The sequence below is a fragment of the Cydia splendana genome, chromosome 1 (genome assembly GCF_910591565.1).
Source record: "Cydia splendana chromosome 1, ilCydSple1.2, whole genome shotgun sequence".
Lineage (NCBI taxonomy): Eukaryota > Metazoa > Arthropoda > Insecta > Lepidoptera > Tortricidae > Cydia > Cydia splendana.
The window spans coordinates 6971736-6983088 of record NC_085960.1 but is presented as its reverse complement, the minus strand read 5'-3'; the positions used below and the strand labels follow the sequence as shown (position 1 = coordinate 6983088).

The following is an 11353-nucleotide window of genomic DNA, read 5'->3' as shown; positions in this document are numbered from 1 at the left end:
CACAAATAAATGGCCATACAAGATATGTGAACTCAAATATTAAAATAAATTAATATTGTATGTTGGTGTATTATATGTTCTAATAATTAAAATAATACAATAGGTTTTATAATAATTATATTAAGTATTAACCTATTTATTTCCTACCAAAGTTGTAGGTGGATCGGTATTAGGTTCCCATACATCTTATTACCGAGTGATGTGTTTTGTAACCATCGCTAAACGGTTTATTTCACATTATTTTAAAACTCATTTACGAGTAATAAAAATAAATAGAGATCGTGTATATTTTGAACACAATAAAAAATGGAAGATTCTAAATATTACAAAACATAGTATAAAACAGACTTGACAGCCATGCTTTTGTTTTTATATCAATATTTAATCAAGATTCTCATATAATGGTTTCTAAGAAAACCTCCAGTTAAGTGCTTAAAACTGTAGCCAAAATTAAGAGTTCTTGAATAGATTTCATACCACGTTAATAGCTCTTTAGCTTTATAGATGGTTAAATATTTCAATAACATCAAGAGTTAAGGAAATGTGTATTTACATATGAATATACAACCCTTCGAACTTAAAATACCGTTTCCGCTATTACCGAGGTATACCTCGAAATTAGGAACCTCACCAAAAAATGGAACCCAACACCGAGGTTTTGAAATTCCTATTTTTTACTATTGGCAAGCAAATATTTACAAATTGAGTATGTGGGAACCATAAATATCATAATTAAGAATTGTTATAAAGTCTTAGTCTTTCTATAATATTCACCATTACTATGAAAATCACTAAATAAAATACCCGTTTGCTTACTTGAGGTGTTGCGCATTAGTATGGAGCATACAAATCATGCGCCCCCGGTGAGTTAGTTTACGGTTTTCGAATTATTTACTTTGTGTTTCTTTACTAGTGCTATACTTATTCGGCAGTCAAAAGAGACGGCTTTATTTGTGTGTACTTAAATTAAAAAAAAAATCAATTGACTTTCTTATAAAACGTCTTTTTGTACATACCGCGGTAATCACTGCCGATTTTAATGGGCTCGTTAATAGGGGTACTTACTCGTACCTTATTTTAAACATGTCGGGGGCACAGACGCAACCGTGCTGTTGTCAATCGCCCTCGCCGGTCTGGGCCGGAATGAATAAATTGGGTATTATTTTATTTGGCTTGCAGGCTAATAAAAATATGTCGTCCGCGACCTTCTAACCTCTGCCACCTTAGACAATTGGTACTTAGTTAGTTTTTGTTTTGTGCTCATGCAAGGGTTATCTGCGATCTTGACATTCGGCCCACCTTGTTGGACTGTTTGGGTTTGACAAAGCCTTTGATGTAGGCTTGTGTCGGTCATGAACTATTAACTGTTAAAAATGAAATCCCGTCAAGGACCGAAAGGAACTAAATTTTTTTACACGCTCTTAATCGGTCTTTAGGTCCGTTAGTTCAGTGGGATTGGTGAGCGCTTGACATGAGTGAAACAGAAAATAGACTGAACGAAAAGGTTCACAATTCACAATGACGCTGGCACGAGTGCGAACGAGATAAAAGAGTGACAAACAGTCCTAAACCTGAAAAGTATGAAGAAAATTCAAACATATCTTTTTATTTTATTTTTTTTTATGTTTAACCGTCATATAGTATCGTACAACTTGAATCGTAATTCAGTTGCCAAAAATTTAGAAAAAAACTACTGTAAAATCGATTCATACATTCCCAGCTCTCAAAGACCGAACTGAACTAAAGGAACTAAAAGACCGAACTAGTTCGTTTGACCGATTGACCGAGAGTAGAGCGCTCTCTGTAGTGACCGAGCAGGCACAAGCCTACTTTGATGATAAAAGATAAATAAATAAATATATTAGGGGACATCTTACACAGTTTGACCTAACCCCAAACTAAGCAAAGCTTGTACTAGGCGACGATACCTATATATACTTATTCATATACCTACATAGGAAACAGCCATGACTCAGGAACAAATATTTGTGTTCATCACACGAATAAATGCCCTTACCGGGATTCGAATCCAGGACCATCAGCTTCACAGGCAGGGTCACTACCCACTAGGCCAGACCGGTCGTCAAATAAGGTCGATAAAAGTTATATTAACCTATTTGCTTAAATATAATCAGCATTCTAAATATGAATGTATGTATATTTATGACGTATGTAATGGTACCTAGGTTCTGATTTCTGATTCTGTCTGACCTTAATGAAACAAAATTTTAATTGTATTCGTTCGTTTATTTTAACTACCTAAGTAACATACTCGTATTTTAGTTAAAAAAAAAATTACAAATACGTCCAAAATTTCTGAATATAATTTAATTATGCTTTTTCTCCATGTTCACTTTGCGAGAATTACGACTAAACAATCGTATGAATAAAATAAATGCGGTGGCTACAACACTAATGATTATTGCAGCGACATCTAAGTACATCTTCTGGTACCAGGGCAGCATCAGCGCGGGGGAGCGCAGATGCGGCGCGCCGCGCGTGCGCACCACGTGCTCCACCCAGTGCACCAGCTCTTTGCCTGGCGGCACCACGCGGTCGTGGTATAACTGGGACAACTCCTTCGCTCTTTCTTTGAACCTGGTAAGTAAACAAGTTCATAATTAACTTATAATACTTACGTATTAAAATTTATTTGACAAGATGTAGTCATAATAATAATAATTCAGGGTAGCAAAGATCTCAGTGTCATACAACCGATGTCTTTACACATTTACACTTACGTCGAATTTGCAAGCATGTTGTTAATAGCGATCTTCAAGTCGTTGTGGAGATTGTAAGTGAGGTCCACTTTAGTGGCGTATCCGTTGGCTACGGCCTTGTTAATGTTGATAAACTGGTCGAAAAAGATCGGTATCCCTATTGTAGGCACGCCAAAATGGACGGTCTCGATGGAAGACAAGTGGCCGCCGTGGGTGATGAAAAATAGACATTTGGGGTGAGCTAGAAAGTAATTAGCAATCATTTGTTAGTTAACATATATGTAAGCATTCAACGATGCTCGAATACTATCTTTAACCCAAACAAAAGTTTCACTATGGTAAACTGTTGCTGATGCTGAGCACATGGTTCTATAGCATTTAAAAATTTAAAAATAAAATGAAAAGTATCTTTCGTAAAATGTAATTCCTTCTTAACCCATTCATGGCCACGTACCGCTGAGCGTACACAATACGCCGGGCCACCATACAAACCGTTTTTAGCTAAAACGTATGACTCAGCTTATGGGTCTCGAGCCTGGCGCGCACGGTAAATAAATCGCCGCTTATGAAGCCGGCCAGTTGAACAGCATTATGCAACATTTTTACTAACCACCGTTTTTCTGTGCCTATAAAAAAAACTAATTACTTATTGCAGTTTGGTTAGGCGGGTTCAAATTCTGGTAATCCATAGCCATGGTCACAAAATACGAAATCACTAAACAGCACAGGAGGAGTATAAAGTCGCCTACGAATAAATCGTGACTAAATAATATTTCCCATGTTACTCCAAAATACATCTCTAATCTATACAATAAAATACATAACTTCTTGAACTCTTGTGACAAATATCACATGAAAGATAATACCGCCGCCTCCGCTCCGATGCATTCCTTGTTTATTGTCCAAGTGTGTCCGATAAGCTTACATCTGGTCGGTCATTTATCTTTGTTTTGGTAAACGCCATTATATTAGTAACAATAGAGAACTTAAAATGTATTATAGTACTTACTTTCTAATCTGCCGTAGAAACCACGATGTTTTAAAGAACTTGTAAATATTTGTCACAAACTATTTGTAATATATTAAGTTATTAATATTAGTTAGTGATGACTGTTTCAACCGCCTTGTTTTATATTGAAACGAAAAAAAAAATGAACCTTAACATAATTGTTAGTAGGTAATTGCCTAAGATACAATACAACGATCACCAAATATTATGACATAAAAGTACAGTGGGAGAAAATCCTAGTTGTCTTACCCCTCATACAAAACAAAATATTATAATACTACGGTTTGGTTCCTACAAAATGTGGCTTACCATCATCCAAACAGTAATGGATTGTAAAATGGTACAATATCAAACAGCGTCAACATGAAATAAGCTTTAAAACCAGCCAATAAAGTTTATATTAGCCTGCTACGGAAACATTAGTAGTTTTTACAAGTAGCGCCAGGCCACGGTGACCCATACCTTGAGCCATGTCAATAACTTCTGAAATATATATATTTTTTGTATTTTTTAAATATGGATTTTTCTGTTTGCTTGCATCGCATATGTATCTAGAATTTCAATATATTTACTATATTGCACTGATAGTAAACCAAACTTGAATATTCTAGACCCTGTTTTCATTAAAAAATACGTGTTTATAATTTTTTAACCTAATATACCTTATAGAAATGGTTGTTAGCTTATATGATACTTACGTTATTACATCAAATTACGTTTCGTTTAAGTTTAAATCAGAATTTATTCAAGACTCAGATGTGAGTCACTGGCCCTGCGGAACTGTTTGAGCATGACCCATACGCTGAGTCGCTGGCCCTGAATGGGTTAATACCTTAAAACTATAAACTTACCCAAAATGCTGGGCTGCGGTGCCCATTTTAGAATGTGAACATTTTTTGGTAAGTTAGGTAGCACATCTTCGTATTTCCAAATGACTGTTTCCTTCAGTTCACCAAACACCTTCAGCAGGCCGTTGACAATGTTGACGGGTATGTCTTTGCTTTGCCAGATGGAGCCCATGCTGAAGTAAATGAAACCGTGTTTCGCAGTGTCCAATATTTCTTGAATATTCTGAAACGTAAAGTTGTATTGTTGGGATATTTTGTGCATAATCCAAACTGGTTCCTTCTCACCTCGATGGTAGAAACAACACACATTTAATAGTTATCAAAGAACCCTCGTATCTGTATAATATTTACCTTCCCTTTTTTCATTGCTGTTGACTCTAACTTGAGGAAAGTACATCCGTTTGCTACTAGTTTAACTAAATAATCGATGTAGTTTATCTACAAACACCAACTTACTTCTGGTAGCGGTTTCGGAGGTGTCTCCACGTGGTAGCCTCCAATAAATTGGAAATTTTGAGGCGTACTCGGCATCAGACCGTTTCCTTTATAGTCATTAGCTAATATCAGAGAAGCGTTGTACATAACGTCGTCGTAGCTTGGAAGAGACAGCCCTCGGTTTTCGAATATCGGCTTCAATAATCTCTCGTAAGTAGCTTTTTCCTTAGGCAATGTGTCGGCCCTAAAAATGTTTAAATTAATTCCAGAGTCTGTAGTGATAAGCTTGTAAATTGTGAGTTACACTTTTTCTGGTGCTTACCGGTGATCAAAATCTACCTAGTTAAATTATGCCTATTTTCCTTATAACTTTAATTTAAGTGCTGCAAGTTGAAATGAAGTTAAAGAGTTATGCCATAGACTTAGTTTGATGATGAAATCTGCAGGTGCAATTTTAGCACCTATGGTCTCGTCAGAAAATTTTGATTATTTGATGATTGATAAAATCAGAGTACAATCTGCAGTCATTTTTTTCTCTACGATTATAAGAATCTTACCATTTAATATAACTCCACTGAATTTGCAGCCAAAGCTTGTTGAGTCTTCCATAAAAGTCGAATGGAGGTACCTCCGGTGAGAGATAATCCGCGGCAAACGCTGGATTGGTGGCCTCTGCGACCAATCTTAGAGCCATCCAATGGGCACCCATTGAGTAACTCCAGACTAATGGGCATTTATATAACGCAGCCAATCTAAAAATTTATAATTTCAGTCAACTTATTATCTAACGCTTCTCTTAAAAGGTGACATTTAATTTTTTTTTAATAACATGGCAAAATTGGAAAATAACATGGATGAATTAAACTCACAAAGTTCGAATGCGGGTCGATATCAAAGAGAATAAATAATATTCCAACTATATATAATAGGCTGATGCTTTTAGTAGTTAATTTTTAAATTTCTAATCTTTAGTTTTCCGGTAAAAATAACAAGTATGTCAAATGAAAGTTAAGGTTGTAGAAGGAGTAAGACTTCTGTCACTCACGCGGCATATAACTCTGTTTCGTATAGTTCACTGATGACCACATCGAATTCTTCTTTGGGATCTTGTAAAAGTTTCAAAAAGTGTTTATTTTGGAATGTTTCATTTGCAATTATATACGCTACGTCTTGCAGATAACGAATGTCGTTCATAAGCTGAGGGTTTTCCATCACCCAGGCTAAAGTGAATGAAGCACCATCATCGTTACCTGGAAATGAAATGTTGGTCAATTGCGAGGGTGGCTAATAATATGACAATACAATATTAAACGCGGCGAGTCAACAAATCAAAGATTAGCCCTTAAATGCATGATTTTTTCTTTTTGCACGAAATTAATATATGTATCACATAATTGTTTTCAATTTCAAGGAAAAATAGTTAAAAAAAATATAACTTCGATTTTCACTGCGAAATCAGTGTTAGAAGCTGAATTGGCTAAATCATATTTATGTAAATATGTAATTTTCAGTAATAGATATATCAATTTTTTTACTACCATTAGAAAGGTACACTATTTGTGATAAAGATTTTAAATATAAAATAATTACAAACCCCGAAAACACCGTTCATGATCACATACTTAAAATTATCAACTTCTGGATGTTTCCATGCTTTCCGACTTTTCGTCTTAAAACGAATGTAATTCTTATAAATTAAAAATATTCCGTAAATTTAACCGTTTGGTATAAAGGTGCGTTCAAGAACGTAAGCCTTTTTTTTAAATATGTGAGCTGTCTAATGCTTTGTAGACATTTGGCAATACTATGCATTTAAGGGTTAGGCGCTATGACGAATTGGTGTGTAACTGCATTTAGCGAGTTCAACTTCATTACCGGGGCTTTAACTACATAATATGTCAAATTGTTGTCCACTCTGAATTCTGAATACCCCTTACCGCTTAGAGCAAGTGCATTGTCGCTAACATCGATTTGACGATAGTTTTTAGTATTTTCCTTTGGAAATGCCGTGACAAATGTGACCTGAAATAGAGATAAGTAGATAATTTAGTTACATGTATATTGTAGTATAGAGACGCCCAGCCAGAAACAGGCGGGCTATCGATCGTTTGTTGCATCCGTTCATCCCAAAATTGCCCGAATTTAATAACATACCGTCATCAAATTACCGTTTACCTCTCATCCTACCATAAGCGCAAACATGGTGTGATAAATTGACAAAAATACGTGGAACAGGTAGGTACCTACGTACTCAACTACTACTCACCTACCTAATTTAAATGGGTAAGAAGGTAATGAGGTGATTTTGACGTTACGAAAAAGCGTTTTTACCAATACACTTAGGGTTATAGCGAATTACAAAGTACGTGGTAGGTATTTTTATGGTATGGTTAGTTATTCGGTCATTATTCAGTGGATTGAATTGACTTCGTTAGCCCATTTTTGTACGCTCCAATAAATGAGGTAGGTAGGTATGAAACCACTACCGCACCCGAATGTAACAATGTTGTGATGCTTCATGATTTTCATGAATTTAGTTACCTATCTCACATTAAATTAGAATCCAATGGAGATTTTTTTATAGACGAAAAAATTGAAAGGCCTGCAATTTTTATGCGATATCTATGTTTTATACTACCGATACATTTGCAGTGTTATAGAATAAAGTAAAAATAATATTCTAAAGGTACCTATAACATATTGCAATTCAGACATTTTCTCTTAAAAATAGAAACCATGACAATACCATATCGCGACAAGCGGTAATCTCCCGACAACATCAGTTTATTGTATGTAGGTAATTTTAAATAAACCTTTAATATGATTTACCGTAAATACAATGCATAGGTGGGTCGTTCTACCGTTTCGTGCCGATTTGGTGTCCGAGCCCACATCAAGCCTTAAAATTATATTTTTTTACATGTGGTTATTTTTAAAAGGTATGTTTATGTGGTACGGAAAATGCGCCAGTTTTGGAATTTAGCTAAACCTAATGATCTATTAAATAAAAATTAAAAACATGCGAAAAATTCATTTCCCTCGACCTAAAATGGCGTACCATTGGGTTCGAAAATTTAAAAACACTATTATTTGCAGATAAACCGTACTTTCCATTATTGTTTATAAATAAGCAAATAATCAGTATAATAATGGTACATGGTACCTACGTATTTTAAAAGTTAAATTATCATAGAGAGAACGCACTTTTTATTTTTGTCACGCGAAAGACTTCATTTTCACTCTAAAAAATTGCCACTCATTCCAAATCTAAACGCGCCTTTATTCACGAATACCTGTGATTGCTACGTGTTTTTACTACCTTAGTCTACCGCAATACGTCAACGAAGGAGGTTTCGCGCTCTTGATTTACGAGTAATTTTGGTTCTCCTCACCGGAAAAGCACTTTGTCACGGTTACTACTCATTTTTATCCATTAAGTAATTTGGTGCTATCTATTGCAAAAAAATCACCTTGTTAATAATCTGTCAGCATTTTGGTATTTCTTCATTACTTTTACTTGATGACATTCTAGCCTTAAAGACGATAAAGAAATTTAAAAAAACGGTCGAAAGTTCATTCCACTCCAATTCATCCCTCTCCATTTCTTCCAATATTTTCGGGTAAAGGAAATGAACCAGTTTGGAAGGAAATGAACAATAATTTTGTATGACAGATGTGATACCTTTTTATGTTTTTAGCCCACATCCCAAGAGTTATATGCACATACGCTCTCAAATCATAACTCTCATGTTTCGAAACGTATGTATGTCCCATTCTTTCGACTTCGTTAGACCGTTTGACAGAGTTTCAGGGTATAGATTCTTACCTATACCCGACACTATGTCATGGGAATCCTGTTGGTTGTGGATATTGCATATAAATAAGCAGATAGGCGCGTAAGCGTAAGTAGTTTTTTTTTCATGGGAAATATTGTAAATATATCGGATAGATACATCATATTTCCAACATTTTATAAATGCGGAACATTTTGGACAGGTGACCCTATTGAAACTTATCTAACGCCTAACTTATCTGCTAATTAAAATACTGAAAACTTTTGATAGTCCTTGAATAAAGCTCAAGAGCGAGCCCTCCGACGGCAGATATTTATGAGGAGGGTCTCACAAAGATCTGCTCCCGGGAGCCTCTTCTTGTGCTAAGTTAAAATACGGGTTGGCCGTATCAGGGAAATTTCTTGTAACTTTGTAACCGTCTAAAGGCCAAGCTTTAGAAAAATCTAGAAAGTTCATGAAACAATGGTCCAACACCATCTAGAACTGGAGAGGAGCGTCCCATTCCCACCCCTTTCTGCGAGTTCCGCAAAGAAAGAGCAGCCAGCTCGGAGCGTCCGATTGTGGCGCGCTTTCCTGCGAGTGCGAGGCTGAAAGCCGAGCTTTCGCAGGAGAGTAGACCTTAAATTGTTTCAATGCCCAAATGCAAGCGATGTCGAAAGCCGGGCTCCGCAAAAGGTGTTCAAAATTTCTTTTAACTATTGGCAGCGGGCACAATCGTACGAGGTCAAAGACTGAGCTTCAGTGGAGCTGACCTCAAACAAGAACCAATAGCCGAATGTATTAAAAAGCAAGGCCGAAGGCCCGGGTGAGCTTCAGATTTCCGTACAAGGCCAAATATCAATCTGCAAGAGTGCAGAACTTTGCTAAGTGAGGCCAAAGGCCGAGGTCCGCATAAACGCTGAAGGCCCAGTCCGTCTGATCACGTTGCGCTTCCATAGAAGACCTAACTTGAGAACTAAGAGAGCTTGAAATTTAACCAATGTGATCTCGGACCCTCCTGCGGCTTGACCTAACATTTTTCCTCGAAAGTGCGACTTTTTGAGTCTACAACCCTATGGAGTTTGTTATTTATAATAAGTATTTTGTTTATTGGGGCGTACTCGGCCTTTGGCCTCTATCTACATAGGGTTTTGGTGTTTCGTAGAGTACGCTCTTCGACCTCCAACGGCTTTAGAGCTGCACATCGTGTTTGCAGTCCGCTAGTTTTGCTTTTTAATACACAACTATTTGTTCGTCTCCAAGCTCTGCTGTCCTGCAGCTTTACCTCGGCCCGCCGTTCCCTTTGAAACGGCTTATAATGGTCGTGTCCGAAATGTAAATGTAATATAGTGGCCCACTTCATTATTTAAAAAAATCAGCATCTGCCCTTTACAAAGACGGCTAAGTCACATTACCTACATCGATACTGGATAGTTTAAAATTATACCTCAGTTCTTTCCCGAATAATATATTTTATCATAAATAACGATTGTTTTTTATAACAATTTCTAGATAATTTAAGCTTTTTTAATTTCATTTATGTAAGCAGTTTTTTACATTACAAATCTCATTATTATATGTTTCTAGTTCTGACAAATAATGAGACCGAAGACGAATACTGAAACATCGTAAAAAGTATTGTTAAAAAGTAGGTTATTATATTAAACAGGTCAACACTACTTTTTAAAAGCCAAGATATTTATGGTTCCATCGTTTAAAATATTATTACTTTGATTTTGACCAATAAAGTTAATTTGTATTTAATCTAATTTCATTTCCTTCTATTCGTGTTTCATTACCTTCCCTTGGTTTTTCATTTCCATATGTGCCTTCATTACTTTCCTTATTTGTTTTCCAAAAGTATAACTAGTATATAGGTGCCTTTCTTAAAATAATATACACAATACGTATTCACATTCACAATATCAAAATCTACACTGTAACTTCAAAATAAAAAAAATCTCCAAAAAAGTGTCAAATCGGCACGAAACGGTAGAACGACCCAGGTATAGTTTTTAGTGGTGGCGACCTTAATAAATGGACATAATTGCGGTTTATGTCTTTTTGGAGTGGTTAATTCACATGTCACGGATTTTTAGACCAAGTATCTACTTACTTCATGTTTCGCCTCAACAAGATGCCTCACAATGGCCTCACCCAGCACACCCAAACTCCTGAACGGCGTCGGAGCCAACACCAATACTTTGTACGCATCTAAACATAACACTAAACTCACAAATACCAAAACTTTAAAAAACATTTTGTAAATAATATTTTCAGCTTTACATATTATGATACTGTTTCATTTAGGTAACTTTAGATAAGATCAAATCGATAGTTTATCAGTGTCGCTATATGGAACGGTCTGGTAGGCGTCTCTGCGGCACGGTAGTTGCCTTGGTTACTGATTGTAACTGCATCGTGCTTGGATACGAAACTTAATTCGTTATTGTTTATTAATAAACAAAGGTTGGAATGATACAAATATACACTAGCAAAACTAGAAGTATTCGTAAATGAATATATGTAGAAGTTAATTATTACCTAAATAAATTACCTACTTGTCTA

The 11353-nt window shown here is 35.9% G+C and overlaps 1 protein-coding gene across 1 annotated transcript; it reads right to left on the bottom strand.

The window, feature by feature from the left end:
- Window positions 1-2325: 2325 nt before the first annotated feature.
- On the bottom strand, window positions 2326-11170 carry LOC134790034 (UDP-glucosyltransferase 2-like). The gene is made up of 8 exons (XM_063760790.1): window positions 10902-11170; window positions 6950-7034; window positions 6058-6262; window positions 5570-5764; window positions 5034-5256; window positions 4581-4800; window positions 2742-2961; window positions 2326-2598 (listed from the first exon to the last, which is right to left on the bottom strand). Exons 1-8 carry the CDS (start codon window positions 11043-11045, stop codon window positions 2328-2330), a joined length of 1563 nt encoding a protein of 520 aa, XP_063616860.1. The 5' UTR covers window positions 11046-11170; the 3' UTR covers window positions 2326-2327.
- Between the last annotated feature and the right edge of the window lie 183 nt (window positions 11171-11353).

What these genes read in the sequence shown, in the direction of transcription:
- LOC134790034 (XM_063760790.1), bottom strand. Translation starts at nt 11,045, where the DNA reads ATGTTTTTTAAAGTTTTGGTATTTGTGAGTTTAGTGTTATGTTTAGAT. An exon ending in GAAACAGAGTTATATGCCGC is followed by an intron (nt 5,765 to 6,057) that starts GTGAGTGACAGA and finishes ATAAATTTTTAG; the next exon opens with ATTGGCTGCGTTATATAAAT. An exon ending in ACCGCAGCCCAGCATTTTGG is followed by an intron (nt 2,962 to 4,580) that starts GTAAGTTTATAG and finishes ATTACTTTCTAG; the next exon opens with CTCACCCCAAATGTCTATTT.